General features: G+C 52.5%; 1 protein-coding gene across 5 annotated transcripts; it reads right to left on the reverse strand.

Annotated features, from left to right (window-relative positions):
- Positions 1–763: 763 nt before the first annotated feature.
- On the reverse strand, positions 764–21152 carry Adcy6 (adenylate cyclase 6). Of its 5 annotated transcripts, none has more exons than XM_041642555.1 (22): positions 21129–21152; positions 14892–15750; positions 11999–12148; positions 11491–11612; positions 11284–11395; positions 10992–11119; positions 10226–10383; positions 10007–10131; positions 9767–9895; positions 9457–9482; positions 9099–9246; positions 8748–8845; positions 8547–8634; positions 8277–8393; positions 7894–8052; positions 7431–7609; positions 6014–6049; positions 5801–5930; positions 5218–5481; positions 4219–4423; positions 3381–3505; positions 764–3228 (listed from the first exon to the last, which is right to left on the reverse strand). In XM_041642555.1, the coding sequence occupies exons 2-22, from the start codon at positions 15747–15749 to the stop codon at positions 3103–3105; spliced, it is 3483 nt and encodes a 1160-aa protein (XP_041498489.1). In that variant the 5' UTR covers position 15750; positions 21129–21152; the 3' UTR covers positions 764–3102. The 5 variants fall into 5 exon arrangements, with proteins under 5 accessions (XP_041498489.1, XP_041498488.1, XP_041498490.1 ...); XM_041642554.1 differs by having other exon boundaries at positions 10007–10148; positions 10225–10383; positions 21129–21151; XM_041642556.1 differs by lacking the exon at positions 21129–21152 and adding an exon at positions 20314–20706 and having other exon boundaries at positions 10007–10148; positions 10225–10383.
- Between the last annotated feature and the right edge of the window lie 5485 nt (positions 21153–26637).

Genomic DNA, 26637 nt, shown 5'->3' on the forward strand with positions numbered 1-26637 from the left:
TTGACCCAGTGCATGACGGGGGTCAGAGTCAACATCTGGGAAGATGTATCTCTAATGCATGACAGGGATCAGAGTCAACATCTGGGAAGACACATCTAATACATGATGGGGGTCAGAGTCAACATCTGGGAAGACACATCTAATGCATGACGGGGGTCAGAGTCAACATCTGGGAAGATGCATCTCTAATGCATGACGAGGGTCAGAGTCAACATCTGGGAAGACACATCTAATGCATGATGGGGGTCAGAGTCAACATCTGGGAAGACACATCTAATGCATGACAGGGTCAGAGTCAACATCTGGGAAGACACATCTAATGCATGACGGAGGTCAGAGTCAACATCTGGGAAGACACATCTAATGCATGACAGGGGTCAGAGTCAACATCTGGGAAGACACATCTAATGCATGACAGGGTCAGAGTCAACATCTGGGAAGACACATCTAATGCATGACAGGGTCAGAGTCAACATCTGAGAAGACACATCTAATGCATGACAGGGGTCAGAGACAATATCTGGGAATAAGCATCTAATGCATGACGGGGTCAGAGTCAACATCTGGAAAGACACACTTGTGAAAAGCCTTAAGTGGCCACACCCTCTGAAGACATTGCAGCTTCATTCTGACAGGCAGAAAACCACAGGAAGTTTTCACAGATGAGAGAGGCCTAGGGATCTCAGGGATAAAACCTGGGTAGCTGTACCAAGCTTTGTCACTTCTGACCCCAACCCAATGCCCAAAGAGCTGCAGAGAACAGGGCATTTTTTTTTACAAAGAGTTTGATTTTATTGATATTTAAATATATTAAATATTTCACTGAAATACATGGTACACCATCCTCCCCCACTCCCACAGTGGTTACATTATAAAACCAAAGCCCATGGCCTCCTGTTATCCCAACTCCTTCACCAACCAGTGAGGAGAAAGGCAACAGTAACTCAGGGGAAGGACATGGCTGGCACTGTGGTACAGGGAGCCAGGGTGTGGACAGGCCCCTCCCACCTGGCAAGAAGCAGACAGATCACCCAAAGCTGAGGTTTTCCCATACTGGCTTACTCACTCCCACCCAGATGGCATCAAGTAGTCCCTTCCTATCCAGGGATATAGCTGGGGGAGATGGAGGAATTTTCTGCCTAGACCAGCTAATCTTTCCTCTTCCCTGCCTTGGCCAATCAAGCGCCCAGTGATCCATCAACTGAAATATGGAGATCTCCAGGAAGGCGGTACCAAGCCAGAAACCAAGCCTCTGCAGAGAACTAGTGGCAGAAGCATGAGGCAGGGCCAGAGTTCTGCCCGATCCTCCCATTCCCCCAAGGAACCCTTTCTCCTTGTCAGTGTCTAAGACAAAGTGATCTTCAATCGAAACTGAGGTGTATGCCTCTGGCTTAAAACAGGTGCAGACAGACAAACCAAGGCACCAACTAAATCAGCCCAGAGTCAAGGAGGCTGCAGGGAGTAAAAGGAAGGCAGGGACAGGAAGAGAACATAGTACAATCCTTGTAGGTTTCATGAGGATTGGGATGGGAGCCAGAACTAGAGACTAGCCATGCTAGATTCAGGCTGAAGGCTTGGGAAAGGCAAGTTTACATTTCCCAGGCTCCATCCTCTAGTACCAAAATCTGGGTCCTCAGAGGGATCGATCCCACACTATCCCAGTCAGAAAGTATAGCATACCCCAAGAGACAAGCTGAGGTACCCAGGGAGTGCCTGAGCCTCCGCCTCACAAACCTTCAACAGTTCAAGTGCAAGGAACACTAGAGATTAAGCAGGTACTTGGGGCCCCTGCACTGGGCAGGGAGACAGACAGTCATACTGCACAAGTGGCCCCCAAATGGCACTTAGGGATTTGGCACAACAAGGACTCCTCTCCCCAGACCACTCTTCATTTTGCTCCCAAACCCCATCCCACTCCTGTGCAACCTGGGCTTTTCTCTCCATCCCTTGAAACAGAAAACCCCGCCTTAACAACAGAAGGCAGAGGCCACCAGAAGAGAGGCAGCCCCGAGTAGGGAGCTGATGAGCTGCAGCACACGGACACACAGAGACCTAGAAAACATACACACACGAAGAGCAACATGCACACACAGTTACACAAATGCACAGGCCCTCCCTAGTGCCAGACTTAGGAGGCCAAGTTTGGGGTCAGGGTCATCTTTCTTGGAACCCTGACTCTTTTCTATTTGGCAATACATGGTGTAGAGATGCTCCATGCCCCCTTGCCAGCACACAGCAAGTGAAGCATTCCAGCCAAGGGCGCTGACCTGGCCACACTGGAACCTCAGGTCAGTGTGGCCATCCTCCTCCCTGGCTGCCTGCACTCTTCGTCAACTGCAGGTGAATGTCTAGTTCCTGATCTTCTGATGTCCCCACACATAGGTTTGCTCTCTGGCTGGTCATTTTCACAGTACCAATGAGGCCAGATACCCCTTTCCCTGGAGCGTGCAGGAACTGGAGCTAAATCTGCGCTATCAGAGGTCCCTTTGTTCCCCTTTGGGGACAGATCATGGGACTAGGGTTTGGCAAATGGAAACATTCCCCTGAAATGTGGTCAGAGCTAGGTCCCCACAGTACCTCCTTCCTCTGCTTTGTGCCTAGGAAGGAAACTTGGCTGGGGTTGGGAGTGCCCAGGACCGGTGCTGAGGACAGTCAGGCAAAGGCAAGCGTGGAATAGGCATTCCTCATGCCCGCCCCAGTCTTTGTACAAAAGAGTCCCAGGAAAAATAGAGAAAGGAATGACCCAGCCCTGAGCCTGTTGCCCAAACAGGGGAACAGTAGGCATAGCGAGTTGCCATTTGACTCTCTCAGACAGGAGGGCTACCTGGCTTCTTCTGCCGCCCTCCCATCTGCTTCCAAAAATGAGGAGAGCGAACAGCCCTACCCCAGCTGAGAAAGTCACTTGGATAATCCTCTTGGCGTCCCCTCCTTTGCCATTTTGAAGGCAGACGAACATGGTCCAAGCACAGCCTGCTGGGGTGGTCCCTTTTGCTGTCAGGAAGGTCTGGAGGCCCAGTGGCCCCTGCAGCAGCTCCACCCAGTGAGCAGGAAGTCCACTCAATGCCCACCTTGGTCCCTTTAGCTGAATCTCACTGCACTCTGCTAACTGCTGGGGCCCCCATTGAGGAAGTAGGTGGTCATCTCCCCCTTGCCCTTCACCTTGACCACCCCTCGACACTCCAGTTGGTAGCCCTTGGCAGCTAGAACCTGGTATAGGTCCGTGGTCACCTGGGGAAGTGGGAAAAGAGTCTGCTTAGCCTGGAATCCTCAATGATGTATTGGCAAGAAGCCCAAATAGAGTTCTCTATCAAGCTAGCTCCCCTCCCCCAGTCCCTGCCCCAACAGCCATAGAAGACAGCCACCCTGCCCCCGTTCCTCACCTGTATTCGGTCAGGAACCCCTGTGCTGTCCATTCTACTGGAGACATTCACTGTATTTCCCCAGATGTCATACTGTGGCTTCCGGGCCCCAATGACACCTGCCACAACCGGACCCATGTTCAACCCTGAAGTAGAGATAATAGCAAAAGCAGAGAGCTAGAGATTGAGGCTAGGATGATCCAGGGCGACTCCAGGAATTCATCTTTCCTCGCACCTTGAGGAGGATCCAACGGGGAAAAAATGTGGAAAGGGGACAATTCTTCTGGTGGTTTTAAAAAACAGTCTGGGCATGACAGCTGAGGTAGCTCCCCAGAGTACAGGCTGTAGGGAGTTCAGACAGTCCACGCTGTCATGCTGTACACGCTGAGTGCATGCCTGTGCATTCAGGGCTCATATTGCTGCTGCCCCATCTTACAGAAAGATATTGGGGTAACTTCCTGAGCCAGTAAAGAGACCTGTGGGAAGTCAAGCCAGACTCCAGACCTATGCTACTAATCACTGCCTTCCACCAGTGCATTCGAGAAGTGCCTCTATCAGACTGACCACACACAGATACCAGGCAGTGGCCTTTAGACGTCCTCCGGCCTTTGCCGAGTTAATCTCTGAGCATCAGCCTCATCTTATGGGGGGGGGGGGTGATTAATGTGAGAATTAAAACGCACTCAAAATATCTAGGACAAGACCCCAGAATATAGAAAAAGACTCAAAACAAATGGTCTTTGTCCTTAGCCTCAAACCTGACATGAAGGTGGGAGGTAGAAATCCAAAGAAGTCCTGATGGCAAACCCGTGACCCACAAACTGACCCCAGAGAAACGCAGCAAGACCCAGGCCCTCACCAATCTTCATCTGGAAATTGTTGAAAGAGTGTTCGTTGATATGTTTCATCTGCTCCATGAGCCGCATGGCGTAGTCTGCCAAGGCAGTGATGTGGGAGCGGCCCACCTGATCATAGGTGCTGGCATTCAGCCCGGAGGCAGCCATATAGGTGCTGCCGATCGTCTTGATCTTCTCCAGCTGCCTAAACCTCTCCTCGCTGATGATCTGGACGGGGGGTGGGGGGGGTAGGGGGTGGGGGTGTCTGTCAAACTTGACCCAGATCTTTTCAAAGATCACTCCTTATTGTTCCTTGGCTCTCTTCCCCCTCCTCCCCTCAATAGCCCCATTGCTTTAGGGGGTGAGCCCCCTTCTAATTGCTATTCTCAGTGAAGGTCTGAGAAGCTAAGAAAACAGGCCGTTCATGACCCTGGGCGAGGAACTGGGTGTTTGGCTTCAGAAGGTTGACTGTGATGGTCCCCTGCGGCAGAAACACTCTGACAAGCTTTGGGGAACTGTGTCCCAGAGTGAGGGCGGGACTTTCCTCCAGAACAGTGGGCAGCCCATCCTTGACCTGGGTGTTCAGGGCACTTCCTCACCTTCTGCTCTCAATTTCACGAGACCATTGGCTTGCTCATCTCATAAAGATTTGCCTACAGATTCCTGCCTCCTCCTTCAACTACATCACCCAATACCCGTTCTACCATCACACTCCTAGAGCCTCCTGTCCTCTGTTGATTCTCCACAAGAGTGACCCTGCCCCACTGGGTCACAACCTTACTGGCTCTGACAGGGCAAGGGACACTCACTCTATCTAATGCATGGCTTTTCCACACCAAGTCTGCTCCATTTTCTGGTCCCCAAATCACCCCCACTCTGCCAATACTAGCCAATGACCAAGTACCTCATCAAACCCAAATCGCCCCCACTCTGCCAATACTAGCCAATGGCCAAGTACCTCATCAAACCCAAATCGCCCCCACTCTGCCAGTACTAGCCAATACTAGCCAATGACCAAGTACCTCATCAAAGTCGGCAATGATCTCATTGAGCAGCCGCAGGCACTCGACGCCCTCATTGTTTGCCTCGAGTTCCACGTAGAATTCAGAGAAGTTGGCAATGGAGGCGAACATGACAGCCACACATTCACACGACTGGTAGTAGAGCTCATCATTGCGGCGTTCTCGGGCCAGGAAGTGGGCGGCCACGTCCTTGGGCAGAATGTTATGCAGCAACCGTCGGTTGTACGCCTGGAGCTCCTCCATCTCCTCCTTCTCCCCTGTTGCCTGTGGGCACCAGATCCATCACCCACTGCCAAACATTCACAAGGGGTGGGCACAGTGGCCAAGGCCTGGAGATGGCCATCAGAGGGAACCACATAGAGGAAGAAAGGCATGGGCAGAGAAGGCCTAAATGACAGGCAAAGGGGTGAAGGGGGCAGGTACAAGATGGGACAAGGGACAGGATTTGGGACACAGAGAAGACATGGAACCAGGGTGGCTCGGGCAGCCACAGCCTTAGCCAGGTAGCAAGAGATGTATTTCTGGCTTGGCTCAGGCTCCATTCCCAGAAGCCTCTCCCTCCGGCATAGGTCCACCCAATCACCTGCAGTTTCCAGAGGAAGTCCAGGCGGGCAGTTGATTCCACCTGCTGTGCATGGAGATACAGTGCCAGGGCAAAGACCAGCAGAATCACAGGGGTCATATATTTGAGTGCCACCCTCCCTACGGCTGGGCTGGAAATAACCAGAGACCTGCTTGGTGTCTGAAGGAGACACTGACCAACCTCATCCATTGCTGTCCCCGAGCCCCCACTTACCAGTCCAGCCCGTCAAAAGTCTCATTGGAGGAAGCCCTGGCAGGAAGATACAAAAGTCATTGGACACTGGCTACTGGGAAGGAGACAGGGACTATATCGCTGAGTCCAATCACTAATCAAGTCTGTGGGTAGAGAGCCTCTGCTCATATAAATTAGCGGCTAAATGGGCCAGGACAAGTTGCTTCAAACCCTCATCAGTAAAACAGGGGTTGGAGGACTGGAGAGATGGCTCAGAGGTTAAGAGCACTAGCTGTTCTTCCAGAGGTCCTGAGTTCAATTCCCAGCAACCACATGGTGGCTCACAACCATCTGTAATGAGATCTGGTGCCCTCCTCTGGCCTGCAGGCATACATGCAGACAGAATACCGTAAACATAATAAATAAATAAATCTTTTTTAAAAAAAAGAACCTAGGGGCTGGAGAGATGGCTCAGAGGTTAAGAGCATTGCCTGCTCTTCCAAAGGTCCTGAGTTCAATTCCCAGCAACCACATGGTGGCTCACAACCATCTGTAATGGGGTCTGGTGCCTTCTTCTGGCCTTTGGGCATACACACAGACAGAACATTGTATGCATAATTAATAAATAAATATAAAAAAATAAAATAAAAATAAAAAAATAAAAAAAGAACCTAAAATTAGGGACTTACATGAGGTTATCATATGTATATTGAATGGGTTCAATCACACTTATTCATTAAAAAAGGGGGGGGGTTAGACCTAAGTACCTAAGGTTTAGCATGTGCCTAGGATGCGTAGCGTCAGGCTCCAGAAGTATTCTTTACTCTAACAGTCGCAACTGCGCTGAGACACAGGTCATACTGACATTTACTGAAGAGAAAACTCAGGCTTAGAGAAGTTAACTCACTCTCCAAGGTTACAAAGTCAATGAGAAGCAGACAGGGGACTCAAACCCAGCAGACTCTTACTGTCCCCACCACAGGCGGTGGCCACGTATCACAGGGGACCAGAGCTCTGCCCCCACGCAACTCTATGAACTACTCATGGGAAGACAGTGGGTAGAGCCAGGTGATGGTGGGGCACACCTTTAATCCCAGCACTGGGGAGGCGGAGTCAGGTGGATCTCTGTGAGTTCGAGGCCAGCCTGGTCTACAGAGTGAGTTCTTGGAACTATACAAAGAAACTTTGCCTCAAAAAAACAAAACAAAACCCAGTGGGTAGGAAAGCACCATGCAAGTGTTGGGGAATTTTTTTTTTTTTTTGGTCTAGCCTAAAGCTCTAGAAATGTGTCACAACTGGAATTTTGGGGGGTAACTATCTGAGGTCACATGCCAGGAACTCTTCCCCGCTCCCTTCCCTTTGTTCCACAAGTGAGCCCTACATCCCAAGGGCCTCAGCATCAGAGACTCTCAGCCCAGAAGGATCAGGGAGGCACGAAAGGGGCTGAGAATGGACTTACAAGCCATGGACGCCCAGCAGCAGATCATAGTTGTCAAATATGGTGGCTGGGGGACCCAGCAAGAGCAGCACCAGATAGACGAAGCCCAGGACAAAGGTCATAGCCAGCTTGCCGATGCTGCTGATGTGCAGGAAGACAGAGCTGGCCAAGAGACTCAGCAGCATGTTCCCGACGAAGTACTGGGGGAGGGGTGACAGCAGAGGCAGCGTTGGGTGACATCAAAGACCACTGTACCCAGAGCAGGAAGAGCCCTGCATCCCCCTGCCTGACTAACCTCCCTTCCACCACTCTCCAGCCCCAGAGCCTTTTACCAGTCTTGCTCAGCTTCCTAGGAGGGCCCTGGCTGCTCCTAGAGTTGGGGAATGCTTGAGTTCCTGGCTCTAAGATGCCATCACTAGGCCTGGCACAGAGAGGCCGATAACTGTGCCAAAAAACCCCCACTGTCTGAACACTGCTCGGACACCTCAGGGAAGCTGCAGGTGGGTGCGGTGCCCTCACACAGGGGAGCATCCAGTCCCAGAGAGTAATTGAGCTGTTGTAGGTGGCAGGCGGTGACTTCAGCTGGTGTTAAGTTCAGCATCCGGGCTGCACAGGTCCTTATGGGGGTGTGATTACAGGTGAACTGCAAAAGTTGGGTGTATATTAGGGTAACCAATGAGGGAAGTGGTTACAAGGGCCATACCCAGGGGCCTTACACGTCATAGACTAAAATTCTCAGGGATGACAAAAGGAAGGAGAAACAAAGACAAGTGTGACCCCCACCCACCGGGACAGCAGGTTCTCCAAAAGCCGGACACACTCAGTTCTCAGAGAGTGCCTGGCATAGGGTAGAGAAAGGAGAATTACCATGTTGGCAACGGCGGAGACGAACACAAGCAGAACTGAAAAGATGCCAACCGCTGTGCTGTGCACCCGTGAGCGGACGATACTGCGGGACAGACGGTGCAGGGCCTTGGGGAAGAGCTGTGACAGCAAGAGACCAAGAGTTGGAAGTGACATTTGCTAGAAGGAAGAGCGGCCAAGAACAGGGATCTAACAAGGGGCATGTCCTCCTCCTCTCTTTTCCATGGGAACCCCCTCCTTCCCCAACAGTCTCAGGGAAGTCCCCCTACTTACAGAACCACAGGAGCATACAGCACAGATCAGTACGGTGGCCAGCAACAACAGGAAGATACCAGCATAGATCCCCATTATCAGGGTGGAGCTGGAGCAGGATAAGGGGGAAGTGAGGGAAATCTGAGCATACTTGCCTCATCCCCATGGCTTGCACAGGCAGTTAGGGAAAGTTCAGGATGTAGTGAAAGGGACAGGACTCACTGTGGAAATATGAGGAGGTGGATGAAACAGATGAAGCAAAAAACCAAAAGGGCACAGGCGACATAGGCTCCAAAGCGAGGATCTACCTTCCGTGAATACTGTGGGAAGAAAGGTAATGAGCTGGGTGCTGGGTCCTCCCCTGGCACGAATGGCATGGACAGCAAGAACAGGGCAATCCCGGGGCCTTGCGGGAGAACAGGCGCAGTTGGCCTGATTTAGACGAGCTCCCACCTGTGCAGTGGTTGCTTCCCATTCCCAACACGTCCTCCTGCTCCTTCAGCTGTGTTTAGCCTCCCAGTCAGGCCCTCCCTCCCCCCAGCCCTCATTCTTTTGCCCTTGTATCCCCCAAACCTTCTTCTCAAGATCCTGTCTCTGGAAGGTGAGCAGGAACCGGCGCACATGGTCCTTACGCAGTTGGTCGATGCTACGGGCATCAATGGCACGGCCCAGGAACTCATCCACCTCATCTTCAGGGTTCAGAGCATCTTGGGCACCACGGCTGATAATAGGACCCAGGTTTCACCATGTGCATGAATAATGACATGATAAGCAATGAGAAGGGCACCGCTTGGGCAGCAGCCAAAGAAAGCTATGTGAGCTATGTATGTGGTACCCAAGGTACGGGAGGTCTCAGCTCCCACAGCCCATCCCAGGCTGCAAATGCTTTCTCCCTCCCTCACTGACCCACCCATCCCATAGACCAACTTACTTGTCTTTGCTGGAATCATCAATGCCCTGGAGAAAGAAACAGAATGTGTGAAGGAGGAGAAGAGCTAACCACAAACACTTCCAGTACCTTCCCTATTCCAATTCTAGGCCAAGATGTCCCCCTCCACACACACACACACACACACTTTGGGAGACTTGGGGTGAAACTATTCCCCCTGCTTCCAACTTTAGGACACATATATGGAGATGGCAGCTATAGGAAGAAGGGGGACAGAACACTCCCTCACTTTGAGGGAAACCAAAAACTGAGACACCCCACCCACCCAGGTCATAGTACAGAGAGCCCTCACCATCTGGCGGAACGCCTTAGAGTCCTTGGTCCGGGAGAAGGCACGGTCAGGCGCCCATCGTGGCATCAGTCCTTCCATGGAGTTGGCCCGTGTCCGTTGCAGCTTGGCCAGCATGGCTTTCTCCTCTTTCTGCGTAAGCAGCATAAACGCAGGCTCAGAAGTAGAACCCCAAGAATGCCTTTGCTAGCACCTCCCCCTTTGCTCCTTCCCCCCTGCCCCTCCCAGCAGTCCTGCCCTGACCCGTTTCTGGCTGGCGCCAAGGATGAGGAAGGTCTCGATGCATTGCTCCTTGAGGTATGCGTTGCGCTCACCGCCACGGCCTGGTTCCACTTCATAGTCCCCATTCAGGTACTGCAGTGTGGCCCGAGTGATGTGGATACGACTGTATGGGGCCAGGAGGTAAGACCCTGGCTCTCCCAGCCACCCACCCCAGCCACCAACCGGAGCCTTCCACTCACCCGGCCCGGCCCCCAGCCTCCATGTGGTTGGCCAGGGTCACATCATTGGACCACACGTCAAACTGCCATTTCCGGAGGCCAAGGACACCGCAGTGCACGCGTCCACTGTGGATGCCCACACGCATGTTCACATTTACACCTGTCACTTCACGCACCAGCCTGGGGAGACGTAACTCCAGATCAGCTCCAAGCTGTCTTCTCGTCCTCTAGTCAAGAACCCAAGCTGAGGCCAGGAAGATGGCTCAGTGGTGAAGGCACTTGCTACCAAGCCTGACTGCCTGAGTTTGATCGCTGGGATCCACACAATAGGAGAAAATGAACTCCAAGTTATCCTCTGACCAGCATACATGCACCATGGGGGGTGTATCCATCCATCCACATTTACATAGAGCAAATAAATAAATGGGCACAGCTTTGACTACGCATGGGCAGGGAGCTACCCAGGACTCAAGGACAAGGGTTTGAGAACTATGTTCAACAGTGGCTGCCACTGTCCTGTAGGGCTGAGCTACTGCCAGCTCCAGCCAGCTTGGCTGGCATTCTCTGCAGTCACAAGCCCCTCCTGCTTCAGCTCTCTACACCCTCCAGCAGGCTAGGGTCAGAAAGAGCACAGAGGTCTTCGCACAGATTGGGGAAAGATTCACTCCCCTCCCCAGTGATAAATCCAAGAAAGAGCTATGAAGACTGGGGGAAATTCCTAAAGACACCGAGTAAGAACAGTCTGGGAAGCCATGGATCCAGAAGACCTGGGGATGAACACTACTCACGAGATAGCCTCGATCATGTCCACTCCCATCTCCACACAGCAGTGGGCGTGGTCTGCCCGGGCCTCGGGCAGCCCTGACACGCAGTAGTAACAGTCTCCTAGGATCTTGATCCTCAGACAGTGATTCTCCTGGAGGGGAGAAGGTGGAGGACCACCATCACCCTCCTGATCATTGGGCACACCTGGCCCACCACCTTCAATGCAACCTCTTCCCCCACGGCCCCCGCAAATGCTCCCAGCAACGCTGTGTGGGCATCACGGTTGGCACTATCCCTAAGCCCCAGCACTCTCACCGCAGCCAGCTTGTCAAACCGGGCAAAGAGCTCATTCAAGGTCATGACCAGTTCCTGCGCAGTGCACTGGGAGGCCAGGCTGGTGAAGCCCTCGATGTCTGCAAACAGGATGCTGTGGACAACAGCAGAAGAGAGATGGGCCTCCTAGCCCTCAAGGACTCCTTGACACCGGCGACCCTCTTGGCATCGTCCCCTGTCCCATTCTACCTGACATTATCATGCTTCTGGATGTAGATCTTATGGAACATCATGTCTTCTTTTTTCGTGTTGATGTCTTCTTTCATTTCCATGGCAACATGCTGGGGCAACACCGATAGCAGCAGCCGTTCCTAGACCAGTGGTTCCAACCACTATCCTCTTTGCTTTCCATTTTGATCCTTCTTGTTTCTTCCACATTCCCAGAGCCCTCCCATATCTCTGTGACCTGAGGGTCCCTTCTGGACCTCGGCCTGACACTGCTTTTGGAAGCCACCCTTTCTAGCTCTCTCGGACCAATCTCCATTCAACAGCCCGCCCCCCCCCCCCCCGCCATGTACTCCTATATGCTCCCTCCCACCCTTGAACAGGACGGGACCCCCAAGAGCTTTTGCGATGCACAGTTCTCGGTAACCACTCACACTGCGTTGCATAGGTAAGGGCAAGGCGGCAGGTCTGATCCATGGGGTACTGGGGGTGAAGAGAGAGGAACGTCCTAGCTAAGGGAAGTGGCCCCCACCTGCTGGCGATTCTCATGCTGCAGGTGCAAGCGAGCCTGGATGTAACCTCGGGTCTCCTGAAAGGCTTGGCGCTGAGACACTTCAGCAGGGTAGTGTGTGCAGATGCCGATGACGTTGGTGCAGAGGAAGAGCACCACATTAGCACCGAGCTGGAGGAGAGCGGCACAGGCAGATGAGTGACCACCTGTGCACCTGCACATCCACTCACACGCGCACACTAGTTCCCGGGCTCTCCGACATACTTTGAGCAGGAAATAAAGTCCTGCACCCTGTCGGACCCCATGCTGTGCCATTCCTGTGATACACTGTCCCTCCCCACAGAACTCTAGATCCCAGCCTGCCTGGATTATTCTGTGACCAGAAACAGGAACACCGACCACAGCTACAAAGGTTATGGGCTCAGACCCGGCACCCTATAATCTCCCACCCACAAACAATGCTAACAAAAGACAAGTGTTCCTTCTGCATGCGGTCTCCTCACAGTGCAACACCAAGGAGGTCTGAGCTTCCCATCCTCTTCTGGGTAAACCAGGTGAACCAGGACAAGTCACTTCCTCTCTCTAGGCCTCCATTTTATTCATACAGGAGGAATACTATCTCTAAAGGCAGTTCTTCCCCCTTCCCTACACGGCTCTGCAGACTGAATAACAAGAACGACCACTATTGGGTTTTGTTTGTTACTGTTGTTTGGTTGGCTGAATTTTTGAGATAGGGTCTCACTATGTAACCCAGGCTGGCCTCAAACTCACAGCGATCCTCCTGCCTCAGATTCCCAAATAATGTAAGCTACTATTATAGATTGTTGCTACAGTAGCCCGTTTGCTGGCCACCTGCAATGTCTAGGACTCTAAGGACGCACTCCAGACATTAACTGACGAGTCTGCGGAGAAGGTGACAGCATCTCACTTCACAACTGAGTGAGTCAAACACAAAGGGGCCCAGTCACTTGCCCGAGATCCCACAGCTGGTTATGGCTGGCGTGAGACTTGAATCCTGGACAATCAGACTCCAAAGCTTTGTCCCAACCCCGCTGTCTAATATATCCCAGATTTCTGAAAGTTCTTTCTCCACTGATCCTCGGCTCTTGAAGGCCTGTCTCAGCACGGGCTCGGCAGCCATCAATTCTACTAGTAGAAAGAACGCACGGCAATCCCCTACCACAAAGTGTGATTCTCCCCCTTTCCTCTCCCCCCTCCAACTCTCACACACACCCCTCTTCAAGGCCTCGTGCCTACGCCGCGCAGCACAGCCAGCCTATGTTTCCGCTGTCAGTGCACATGGTGGTTGTACTGACAGTGATTTGGGACTGGATACTGAGGGCAAGTGCAAGGGAAGCTTGCCTCACAGCTGCTGGAGACTCCACCCGAGCTGCTTGGGGCAGGGCTATGGTTAGGGAGCTGGGAGGGGATGCACGCCAACTGCCCTGAACCAGAACTAGCCCTGCAGACTTGGACAGGACATTTAATCTTTGATTCCTCAGTGTAAAACTGAGGCCTGTAACTCCCAGCTCCTGACTCTAGCACTGACCCTCTAGCGCTGGCCTTCGCTGCCCTTCCCAGTCCAGGCAGCTTCCAGAGGGCCCATGCAGAGCTCTCTTCTCAGGAGCAGGGGTGAAGAGGGGGCACTCCGTCTCCCTTGGGGGCTTCTAAGAATAGCCCCCAGAGGGGGAACAGGAGGGGGGCAATCCAGGCAACTTCCCTTCCTGGCCCCAGGAGCCCCAGAGGAAAACGTGAGTCACAGTGGAGGGAAGGGGAAGAGGGATGAGGGACTGAAATAACCCACGACACACTTATCCCATCTCCCGTGAGAAAAAAATGGAAGCAGAGATCTGGGGGCCACTCCAATCCAACCAACATCATTGCTCAGTGTGTCTGAATGAGTGGATCAGGGAGAAGAGTTCTTCCTATGACCGTGAATGGGGCTAGAGCTGGGAAGGAGCCGCCCAAGGAGGCCACAAGCCCCTACTCCATGCAGAAACACAACTTCAATGGGCAAGTGAGATTGTTGTCAGTTCCGAGAAGCTGAATGGGCAGTCCCAGCCCCACAGATGGACACAAGCAGCACAATTTTCTCTACCATCCCAGGAATGCATCTGCAGAGACCCCACGGGGTGAAACTGAAGCCAGGCACCCCGGGGAGGTAGGAGGCTGGCAGTTCCCGGGCCTCCCAGGCTCAACCTCCCCCATCAGGCACTGGGCTGGGCCCTGGGCACCAGGCCAGCAGAGAGCAGGGAAGAGTCACACACCCACCTTCTGGCAAGTCTGGCAGAAGGGGGGAAGGGAGGCCCCACTCCTAAGCTTCTCCCCTAGAAGAGCAGTTCTCTCCAAGCCCCCACTTCACAGTCTAAGAAGAGAACCTAGGAACTAGCACAGATAGGGCTGGCCCTTTAAGAGGTCTGATACTGCCCTGTGGGCACTTGCTGCACCTCGAACTAGCTATAAAGTTACTTTTAAAAGGTATGTTCTGTTCCAGGCCAAGAAAGGCATCATGCCAAAGCACCCAGCTTCTCACCCTGGAGCCCCAGGCAAATTTCTGTTGGTGAGGCCACGGTGGGCTGCAGCCCCTGGCAAGGAGAAGGGAGGGGCCTTGCCTGAGGAAGCTTCTTATAACCACCTACAGGGGCATCCCAGAGCTGACACAGAGCTTGAATCTCAGGGGTCAACAAGAGGTCAGAGATGCAAGGCCTGCACAGAGCACGTCTGCAGACTACACCACCTCTTCTGACCTAGACCAAAGAGCTGAGATTCTGACACAGTACAGACTGGGTCCTGGGACTCACCCACTGATACAAGTCCCTGAGACCCCAGCCTGATGGATCTAGACATCCATATACCCTCTCCCAACTCAGCAAGTCCCCTTCCCACTCCCACCCGGCAGTCGCACGGCACCTACCTGCTTCCAGAGGAAGGGGTCACCACGGTTGAGCTGCCAGGCCAAAATCAAATGCAAGGCGGAAAGGCCCAGGCCACTGAGTACTGCTGCGCGCATGCGGATGGGAAGGAGCGTGTAGGTGATGTAGACGAAGAACACCGGGCACCAAAGGCCTGCCGAGGGGCTGTGTGGGTTGGCTGCCAGGGCACCTCCGACTTGCACGGCTGCTAGGATGCCCAGAACCACATAGCTTACCACCCACATGGAGTCCTGGCGGAAGCTATGTCGGTTACACACTACCATGAGTGCCACAAAAAGGGTGGCGGCACAGGTGAGCAGGGCCACATAAGCAGGCTGAGGCCGGGCGGGTGCAGCATGGAAAGCCAAGAGCACGGCCGCGAGTAGCACAAGCACGGCCATGAGGAGTGTGAGGCTGCTCTGGTTCATCTGGAAGAAGTACCGCTGGTACAGGCGCTCCAGCTTGGCGGAGCGGAACTGCTTAGACTGGAAAACCTCCACGAGACGGTGCCAGCAGGACTGACTGCTCCTGGGCGACGTATCAGGTGCCACTTCAGCTGTCCCCACTGGGTTTGTCACTTCAGTGTCTTCGAAACCCAAGGCCACTGACCGCAGCCCCAGCTCCATACCCCTGCCTGGGCCAGCCCTCCTGATGAAGGCCTCATCCTGCCAGGGGCACCGAGTGTGAGCCGCGGGAGTGGGGCTGGGTGGCTCGGCATCCTTAAGGCAGCTCATGTAGCGAGGTGCGCAGAAGCCACTGGCCCGAGACCCATGGCGTGGGCGCTTCTGCCCATTGCGTTCGCCCCAAGCTGTCTTCCGTTCATCCACTTTGGGAACCAGGAGGCCACTAAACCATGACATGCTGCTGGGAGGAAGGGCATGGGGTGGTATTAATACCACTGCTGGGGCCACAGTCACACCATAGACGCTTATTCCCTGAGCATTTCCTACAGCTCTGTTCTCCTTCCCACATCTGATAAAACTACCCTGAGGGGGGGGCAGTAGCTTCCCCACTCAACAGGTAAGGATCTGGGACGTAGAGAGGTACAGAAGACACAGCAACCATACGAGGAAAAGAACCAAGAGTCTGAAGGCTGGAGAGATGGTTCAGAGGTTAAGAGCAGTGGCTGCTCTTCCAAAGGACCCCCGGTTCAATTCCTAGCACCCACATGGCAGTCAGAACTGAGTTCCAAAGGATCTGACATCCTCACATAGACACACTACCAATGCACATAAAAGTAAATTTTAAAAATTAAGAAAAAAAAAGATTCTAAGCTTGACCGAGCCCCAAAACCAGTACACTTAATAATTTACCCTATTATCCTTCCCTAATGTTAATACCAACTTGCTTATTTGTTTTGTTTCGTTTTTTGAGACAGTGTTTCTTTCTGTAGCCTGACTGTCCTGGAACTTGCTCTGTAGACCAGGCTGAGCCCTAAACTCCCAGAGATCCACCAGCCCTGCTGCCCAAGATCTGGGATTAAAGGGGTTAGCCACCACCACCCGCTAGTATAGGTTTCTTCATCACCACAAACAGGAAAAGGAGAAGAACACATATGTCAGACTGAGACATGGGGCCAAGAACACCTAGTACCAGTTGACCAGTGCCATTGGTGCCCCACTGAGGCCTGAACTTCCATTTTTTTTTTCAGCAGAAGCCAAAGAAAACCTTGCATTTCAATGTAACATCTCTCAATTTTTAAATGTTATTAATTAATATATATTTTACAATACTACACACAAGCCAAATAAACCCTATCAACAGAATAAGTGAACTGCCAATTGGTGACCTCTATACAAAAGGTACTCTCTTTCCACATCCTTCCTCATCACGCACGTACACACATATTCACATACATACATGCAATACATATATACATGCACACATACATACACACGCATATACATGTACACATACACTCATACACACACACACACACACACACTTCAGCAAGCTAAATTCGATTTCTCCCACAGGTCATAGCTCTGAGTGTTACTTCCTCACAGAAGACCTCCCAGACCCACCCCTAGACTAAGCCTGGTCCAGTTTCACCTCTGTTCATTTCCTCCATGGTACTTACTACAATTTTCAATTAAAGCATCCCTTGTTTAATGTGTGCCTCTGCCCCTAGGACTATAAGCTCTGCGAGAGTAGAAATTACACATATTTTGGCCAGCACTTTATCTCCAGAGCCAGGTACTGGGTCTGGCTAACAGTAGGTGCTCAATAAATGTACAACAAAAAAAGACAAAAGAGGATGGGCATGAAGTAGAATTTGGTAGTAAAATGCTTGTCTAGAACGCACAAAGTCTCCGGGTCCGTGCTTAGTACGACAGACAGACAGACAGACAGACGGGGAGGCAGCAGGAAGCTGGAGGCATGGACGCTATGAGGTGCTGCTAACAATGGCAGTCCTCATCTTCCTCAGCACACCTGCCATACTGGCTAGTCTGCTGCTCCCCTGTACACCGAGCACAGTGCAGACTAGCACCCGGGACTCACTGTTCCCATGTGGAACAAGAGCTCCTTCAGGTCACAGCCCAAGTCCCTTATCAGCGCGACTCTCACCAGCCTATTAAAATAGCAACTCCCTTTCCTGGGGCTCCCTATCTCTCTTCCCAGCTTTATAATGTTTCTCCCTCCGAGGCCCTTATCAGCAACGGCCATTCTATAACTTTTCTTATTTGTTCATTGTCTGTCACTCCTAACTGGAATGCCAACTTGATGAAGGCAAGGATTTGGGCGGATTTTTCATACTGTAGGGTCTGCCACTCCTACATGCTGGCTGAGTGATGGATGGCCGTTAGCTGTAGTTTCTCTCCGCTGTAAACCTTCAAGATTCTTTCGCAGGCCTAATTTCATCTGTTCTTCACCAAAAGCCTGTGAAGCTGGTCCTAAGACCCAGAGGACAGGCAGTGGGGACACAGGACACATTTGAAAGAGAAAAACAAAAGGTGATGTCCAGGACAGATGACTATGACTCACCCACGTAGAGACCCTGGACAACCAAATCAGTCTTAGATCCGGGATTTGCGGGAAGGACAAGCCTTGAAGTGCAGTGGTGGCTCCATGACAACCACCTTACCATGTGTTCTGGCAGAGCCAGGTCATCCATGGATGCCACCACCACCAGGGTCACTGTCCTCCATGCCTGCCGGGCACCCTGAAGGGCCCCTTGTACTTAAACCTACTGAGCTGGCAGCACTGACATTTGTACTCACTGGGGAACTAGACAGAAGCTAACACACCACCTGCCCCAGGAGGCCTCACAACCAGACACTTCGAAGAACAACTCTCCAAGTAGCTGCCAGGGGGACCCAAATCAAGACATGAGCCAGGGACTTCTCTGCACTCCATATCGGGGGGGTCTCCCTCAGAAAGTTCTGCCAGTGTCCTTCCTACAGCCACAGGGTAGCATGCCCTTCAGCTTCTTAACGCCAATGGCACCATCATGAAGGGCAAATCAGAAGTACAAGACTTCTGGTCAGGCTGGCATTTGGAAAAGGTCACCAAAGAAACCCTGGCTCTTCCAAACACTTCACTGGAAGCACGATCTTTGGCACAAGACCAAATTTCAAAGCTTAAAGTGATTTACCATCCTGCTGGGACAGGCTGTCTACCTGCCCCCACTGTCGGTTTCTTCGTCTGAAAAGTGAGAGTGTACAGGTCCCTGCCATGTTGTACACTACAGATATTAGTTCTCTGCACCTTACACACCTTTGAATGCAAAACTCTGCCAGAGTCCAAGAGATGGAAAGACAACAGTCAGGCAAGAACATGTATCCCTCCAGCCAATCAGATGCCTGCGTCTATCAGGCCCTATGTCCCCTGCTGTCAGTCTCCAGAGCTGCTGGAGACAGAACACAGAGTGCAGTTCCCACCATGCACCCCTGGACTCCACACGCCATGACATTCTGCTTCCGCCTCCTCCCATTCCCCAGTCCCCTTCCCCGTTCTTATCTCCCTCCCCGCAACTGGCCCAGGTTCCCAAAGGACCTGCTTCTGGCCATGTTCCCAGCCCCTGGAAGCACATCCCAGCATCTGGCTCATACACACAGAGGAAGGGGCAGACATTATCAGGGAAACATATGACCCTTGAAGAACATGCTGACTACCCAAGGGGATCACTTCAGAGTTCTGTAACTGTTCAGCCAATTGCAACCATCCCACCCTAGAGAGCTGGTAGGGCTCGCGGCACTCCTCGGTGCCAGCTCAGTGTATACAGCAGGAAACCAGAAGGCATTGTTACAAGCCACAAAACTCCTCTATATGTTCCCCCAAACTCCCTGTTCTGGGACCCCTCACCGTGAATTCCAAAAGCGCAGACCATGTCCCTCTTCCGCCTTCAGGCTCTTGAGCCTTGTGCGTCTGACCTCCTCCTCCCCTGAGTCCTGGTCCCTTGGCTCCCTCTCACAGATATGTTCCACACACCATCAGCTCCCACAGCCAAAGTCATGTCCATTCGGAGCCAAGTCCCATAGTCCCTGTGTCTCCCAGACCTCAAGTCCCTCCCAGATCCTGCTCCTTCAGCCTGAGCCCAGGGTCTGGAAGCCAAGGCTTGGCCTCAAGAATGGCTCTGCCCACACTTTCGCCCAACCCTCTTCCTGGCCACCTCTCGGCCACCTCATCCCCAGGGTCTGTCTGCCTCTGCCCTTGTTGGCAAAAGGGCTTAAAGGATTTCAGAAAGTTCACGATGCCCGCGGAGGGCGAGGGGGGAGGCCCGACACTCACCATGCTGGAACCCAACCCTCTCAATTTCCAGGCCCTTCCAGATGTAGAAGAACCTCCCCAGGGCCTGTAGGTTCAACACAGCCTACCCCAGCCCTGCTTCTCCCTTAAGGACCAAAAAAAAAAAAAAAAAAAAAAAAGGCTCCCATAGCCAGCTCCAACCATACAACACCCCTCTGGTTACAGAGACACTCTGGGGACCCAGGTACACGGAAAGGCTCTCCAACCACCTAATCCCATCTCTGGCTTTTCAGTCAGGCCGCTGGGCCTACTCTGAATAAAGTCTGCCCACACCACACCCCACCCCTGCCCACCCCGCCACAGGCCTTGGGGAAGTAGGCACTGACACTACCCTTTCATTCCAAAGGTTCAGGGTGAGGGCAGGGAAGGGGCCTCCCTCGCCTCTCAGCGTAGTCTCAACACTCCAAACCCACCCACCCCCCATCCCCGATGCCAACCTCTAGGGGCATCTCCTCCCCTCGTGCATGCCTTCCCAGCCTCTCTGGGCAAGCCTGGAAACTCTCGGGAGTGCAGGAAGAGAAGCTCGTGGCGTGGAACGAGGGTGGAAGCTTCCAGCCCGACCGAGGAGCCCCGGGTTCCCAGCTCCTCCAGCACTTCCCCAGAGCCCCGCAAACTGTCCAGACTACCCTGTCCTCGCTTCGCTGTCCTCGCTGGAACCCACTCCCCCGCGCTCACCTGCCCGGGGTCGGCGCCCGCCCGGGGTCGGCGCCCCGCCGCGCCCGCGGGCTCCGGCCGGCCGGCCGGCCGTCCCGCCGTCCTGCTCCGTGCCCGCGCGTCCGTGCTGTCCCGCCCGCCGCGCCGCAGAGCCTCCGGCCCTCGCCCCCTCCCTTGTTGTCCAGCGCAGCCGCCCTCTACCCCGGATCCAGAAGTCCCCTCCCCGCCGGCTCCCGGACTCCCCGCCTTAAAGGCACAAGCTCCTTTTGTCTGGGCACCCCCTCCCCCTCCCAGAGGCGGGGGCACAGCTGCCCACTCCCCTCCCCGGGACCCGAGTCGGGTGAGCGAAGCCAGAGTCCCGCGCGCCCCCGCCCCTGTCCGCTGCGTCTTCCCCGGGTCTCCCCCGAACAAGCAGCCACTGTTCTGGGCTTCAGACCCCGCGGGAGGGTCGGTACTCCCGCCCGCGCTCCCGCCTCCACCCAGGGCGGCATCCTGCAGGGTGCTCTCCGCCCTCACCCGGGGGTCCGCAGAGGCCGGCGAAGCCACCCACTGGCTGCGAAGATGCCCGCCCCGCCCAGAGGGTCGGCTTCCTTCCTTCCTGTACTCCCTCCCTGCGCCCCCTCCTCACCCCACCTTCCTCCTAACCCCAGCCCCCACCGCGCCCGCTCGCCCTCCCTTCCCACCGCGGCCCCGCTCCCTCCGGCGGGAGCTGAGTTTAATAATTAATTAAGATTTCATTCCACAAGGCGCCAGGTGTGTGCGCCTGGCACCCGCTCGCCCGCACCCCACTTCTTTCCGCTTCCCCAACCCTCTGGGGCGCCGGGCCCGACGCAAACCTGCTGTGCCCAGAACCCGACCGGGCCGCGGGCAGGGGCATTCTCGGTGCCGCCCTCTGGCCCCACGCTCTCTGGGGCAGCCCTTCCCCCGCACCTGCCAACTGGCAGAGTCCCTCCCCCCCCCTCCCGACACCTTTTACCCAAAGGGTTGTGCTTCTTTGATGTGGGGAGCTGGGGTGCACTGCCAGGTTCATGAACTGAAAAATTGTTCCGGGATGTTTATTCATTTCCCTTGCAAGCAGCTGCCCAAGTTACCTGGGAGATGGGAAAATCATGTGAAAGCCACTTTAACCCTTTGAGGCGTGGTGTGGTGGAACCAGAAAGGAGAGAACGGCCCATTCCTGGGCAGTAGGTGAATCTGGTTTAAGCTTGCCTTTGAGTCCCCTCACCAATCCCTCAGCCAGACCCGTAGCTGCCCTAAAATCAGGCGATCTCTCCCTACATTCTCATCCTTCAAGGCCTAACTGTGGACCATTCCAGATCCTATCTGGGCTTCCTAAACCAAAGACATTTGTGGTAAGGAGAGGTCCTTGCATTAATTCAACATCTATCAGATGCCTGGCATATTAGCACATACACACACACACACACACACACACACACCTTTAATCCCAGCGCAGGAGGCAGAGACAGATGGATTACTGTGAGTTCAAGGCTAGCCTGGTCTACATTGAGAGTTCCAGGACAGCCAGGGCTACATAGTGAAACCCAGTCTCAAAAAATAAACAAACAAAAAAACTACTGTGGATAAAGCGTCCCTTCCTATCTTGGCGCCTCACCCATAAGTGGGTGTAATTCTGCTCTTTCACACGGGAGTCTCAGGTTCAGATAGGAAAGTGCCGGTTGTAATGTTTGAAAATGAAAATGAAGCCGGGCGGTGGTGGCGCAGGCCTTTAATCCCAGAACTCAGGAAGCAGAGGCAGATGGATCTCTGTGAGTTAGAGGCCAGCCTGGGCTACAAGAGCTAGTTCCAGGACAGGCTCCAAAGCTACAGAGAAACCCTGTCTCGAAAAACCAAAAAAAAAAAAAAAAAAAAAAAAAAAAAGAAAAGAAAGAAAGAAAGAAAAGAAAAGAAAAATGAAAGCAAGAAGAAAGAAAGAAAGAGAAAATGAGAAAGTGGCCTGGCTGGAGATGGGTCAGTTAAGAGCTCTTGCCTCTCATACCTCCTGCATTTGGTTCCCAGCACTCACTCCAGCTCCGAGGGGATCCCACACCCTCTTCTGGCTTCAAGGCCCTGGAACACTTTAATGAGAAAGTGGTGTCTATTCTGCCACAGGTGGCTCTCAGTTGGCCAGTCAGGGACTGAACTGACTGACATCTCTCTTCAAGGAGCAGGTCCTTCCAGCACTGTCAAGACCCCTTTCCATCCAGTCAGGGACTGAACTGACTGACATCTCTCTTCAAGGAGCAGGTCCTTCCAGCACTGTCAAGACCCCTTTCCATCCAGTCAGGGACTGAACTGACTGACATCTCTCTTCAAGGAGCAGGTCCTTCCAGCACTGTCAAGACCCCTTTCCATCCAGTCAGGGACTGAACTGACTGACATCTCTCTTCAAGGAGCAGGTCCTTCCAGCACTGTCAAGACCCCTTTCCATCCAGTCAGGGACTGAACTGACTGACATCTCTCTTCAAGGAGCAGGTTCTTCCAGCCCTGTCGAGACCTTTCCATCCTAGTCAGGAGCAACCACTACTCACCTTTTAAAGTAATGTAGTTTGGGATCATGTGGGGAAATGCACTAGGCAGTTGAGATAGAGAAAGGTGGTCTGGAGGCTGGACAGCACTTACGAGCAATTGAGAGAGCACTTGCTGCTTTTCCAAAGGCTCCAGCCGTGCTTCCTAGCACCCACATGGCAGGCCACAACCAACCATAACTCCTCTCCCAGAGGATCTGAGGGCCAGATGGGCACCGGGCACACATTTGCTAGAGACAGGCATGCAGGCAAAACACCCATACACATAAAATAATGTTTTGTTTTGCTTTGTTTTGATAGGGTCTCTCTATACAGCCCAGACTGCCCTGGAACTTGCCATATAGATAGGCTAACCTTGAACTCACAGAGATCCTCCTGCCTCTGCCTCCTAAGTACTAGAATTAAAGGTGTGTGTCACCACACACAAAATAATTAAAATTAATTAATTAATTATTAAAAACGTCACAAGCTAAAGAGACGCCTCAGTGGCTAAGAGCATTTGTTGCTCTTGCAGAGGACCCAAATTGATTCCTAGCATCCGTATGACAGCTCACAACCATCTTTAACTCCAGTCCCAGGAGATCCAACACTTTCTTCTGACTTTTGGCACCAGGAACACATGTGGTATGTGAACATACATGCAGGCAAAACAGCCATACACATAAAATTATAAAAAAATAGTGTTTTTCAACAGAAAGAAAGGTAGGTGATCTAGAACGGTGGTGCAGTCTTGTAACCCAAGCTCTCTGGAGGCAGAGGCAGGAAGATCACAGCAAGTTCTAAGTCAACCTTGTCTGCAGAGTGAGTTCCAACCAGCCAGGCCTATATATTGAAAGCTGGACTCAAAAAAGGCAGTGAGGGGCTGAGGCCAACAGACCTGATGACCTGAGTTCAAGCCCCAGAACCCACATGGTGAAGAGAGAGAGAATCAACTGCAGATTGTCCCCTGACTTACACACCATGTGCTGTGGTATACACAACCCATACACACACACTCACACTTAGACACACACTCACAAAGACAGACACACACACATAATACACAGACACACAGACATTCACACACACACATACTATAAGACAAGCAAAGTGTATGAACTGGGACTGGTGAATCCCAGCTACTCAGGAGACTGGAGAAGAAATGTTGCATGGTCAAGCCTTGGCTAGACAACTTAGTGGGCTCCTATCTCAAAAGAAAAAGAAAAAGAAGAGGGAGAGAAGGAAGGAAGACAGACAGGATTGGCTCACCAAGTAAAAGCACCTGCTGCCGAGTCTGAGGACCTGAGTTCCACCCCAAACCCTCCTAGTGGAGAAGAGCCAACTCCTTCAAGTTGTCCCCTGGTGCCCACAGGATCTCGATCTCTCTCTCTCTCTCTCTCTCTCTCTCTCTCTCTCTCTTACACACACACACACACACACACAATGAATAAAATGTAATGAATTTCTTTTGGTTTTGTTTTTTGAGACAGGGTTTCTCTGTGTAGCCCTGGCTGTTGTGAAACTCACTCTGTAGACCAGACTGGCTTCTAACTCAGCGATCTACCTCCCTCTGCCTCCCGAGTACAGGGATTAAAAGCATGCACCACCACCATTGGGCAATATTTTTTTTAAAGAGAAAGAAAAATTGTGTGGTTATAAAAGGAAACTATAATATATATATTAATGAATTTGGACTCCAATAGAAAATTGAAGATTCTCTGGGATAAGTGCCACCACTGGCGTCTCTACCTAGCAGGACAGCCAGTGTGCTAACATGGCCTCCTGAACTCTCTTTTCTGTGTCTGAAGGGCGGGCCTACCATGAACACCTTCCTCAGATTCCCACCACCAAGACTATTTCTAGGATTCTACAACCCTGAGACCTTCAGATTGATTCCATTCTCTCATTTCATAGATAAGGACTCTAGGCTAGGAGTAGGGATGTGGGAAAGGCTCAACTACTGTTCTACACTAGTTAGAGAAAGCCAAGCCCCGGGGGTAAGGTAGTTTGCCCAGGCCATGGCCCATTGGGGAAGGGAGGACTAGAACCCATAGCTACTAGCTCCAATTCATTGCTTTTTGTTTTGTTTTGTTTTTTGTTTTTTCAAAACAGGGTTTCTCTGTGGCTTTGGAGACTGTCCTGGAACTTGCTCTGTAGACCAGACTGGCCTCAAACTCGCAGAGATCCGCCTGTCTCTGCCTCCTGAGTGCTGGGATTAAAGGTGTGTACCATCACCCGGCTCGTTGCTATTTTTAATGGTTCTTAATTTTTTATGTTAGTCTGTGTGTCTGTATAGGGTGTTCACTCATGCCATGGCACCTGTGTCTGTACGGGGTGTTCACTCATGCCGTGGCACCTGTGTCTGTACAGGGTGTTCACTCATGCCATGGCACCTGTGTCTGTACGGGGTGTTCACTCATGCCATGGCACCTGTGTCTGTACGGGGTGTTCACTCATGCCGTGGCACCTGTGTCTGTACAGGGTGTTCACTCATGCCGTGGCACCTGTGTCTGTACAGGGTGTTCACTCATGCCGTGGCACCTGTGTCTGTATAGGGTGTTCACTCATGCCGTGGCACCTGTGTGAAACGCAGAGGCCAGTTTTTGGGAGTCAGTTCTCAAGCTCCATCATGTGGATCCCAGGGACTGGGCTCAGGTCATCAAGCTTGACACCAAGGGCCTTTCCCACTGAGCATGCCTGTCACCAGCCCTCACCACTGAGCCTGTCAGTCACACCCTGACACCAGCCCTCACTGCCTTTTTTTTTCTTTCTTCCCTTCTATGGTTTCTTCCCTATACAACAGTCGTGGAGTATTCCAACTCTTTTCTGAGGTTTTCTCAGAAAGTCAGGTGGCATTGGCTCCATTTGGCTGTGGGGAATACATTGAGTTGTACCGCAGAAGGCCCTTGCTGACCGCCAGCCTCCCTGACCAGAGAGAGCCCTGTGGGAACCGCTGCTGTTAGCCAGCCTCAGAGGCAGAGAATCCTCAGACCAGCAGGTTAGAGTCTGGGCCCTCTGCCAAGCCCTTCCATGACAGAGGACTGCCTGCTCCAGACATGTTTCGGTCAAATTATCTGTCTCTGAAACGCACAAAGTCTGTTTATAAAGGTTTGCAGGAGAATGCTGGGTAGAAAAGGTCTCTTCTAAGCCTAGCTCCCAGGCTTACCCTGAGCCCTTCTGAGATGCAGGACCCTCAGGTAGACTATGACAGAATACTAACATACTGAAATAACCAGTACAGATGTGTGCTACAGCAGGCAGCAGTCTAGAGCAATGTTAGGAAATAGTGGGGAAAGTTTTAAATGGGGAACGTTCTCTTCCTTTTCCTCTGAACTGGAACTCATTTGTTATTATTCCGTAGTCGCAGCAGAACCCTGTGACACAGCTTGTGGACCCCGGGTTCTGCTGAGTCTTGTAAGAAAAACCATGCCAAAAACTAAAACATCTGGGAAGAGTTAACCCTGGGAGAGGAGAGCGGTTAGCTGAACTGTAACTCATGCACCCAGGTCAGCTGAGTCTCGGCCATCTTCTGGGCATATAACATGAGAGGGAGTTACTCTCTAATTTTCTGAAAGAGGAAACTCCTACTTGGAGAGTATCCTGTATGCCAATGAAGCTCCGTACAGCTACAAGTGTACCTGGATAACGTTAAATACACAGTGTTGGAAACTCGGTAGAGTAACGCAGATAAGGCTGCTGTTCTGCAACTCCCCCGGTTTATTCAGGTGCCAGCCCAGCTCTGGCGCTGTAAACAGCTGTTCTCTATCAGTTCTGGATCGAAGTTAAGGTTTCTGCACACTTTATTTTTTGAAAGTACGAAAGATATAGGGGCCAGGAC

The sequence above is a fragment of the Microtus oregoni genome, unplaced genomic scaffold (assembly GCF_018167655.1).
Source record: "Microtus oregoni isolate MIOR12 unplaced genomic scaffold, Mior012 000077F_ref0000221, whole genome shotgun sequence".
NCBI classification, from domain to species: domain Eukaryota; kingdom Metazoa; phylum Chordata; class Mammalia; order Rodentia; family Cricetidae; genus Microtus; species Microtus oregoni.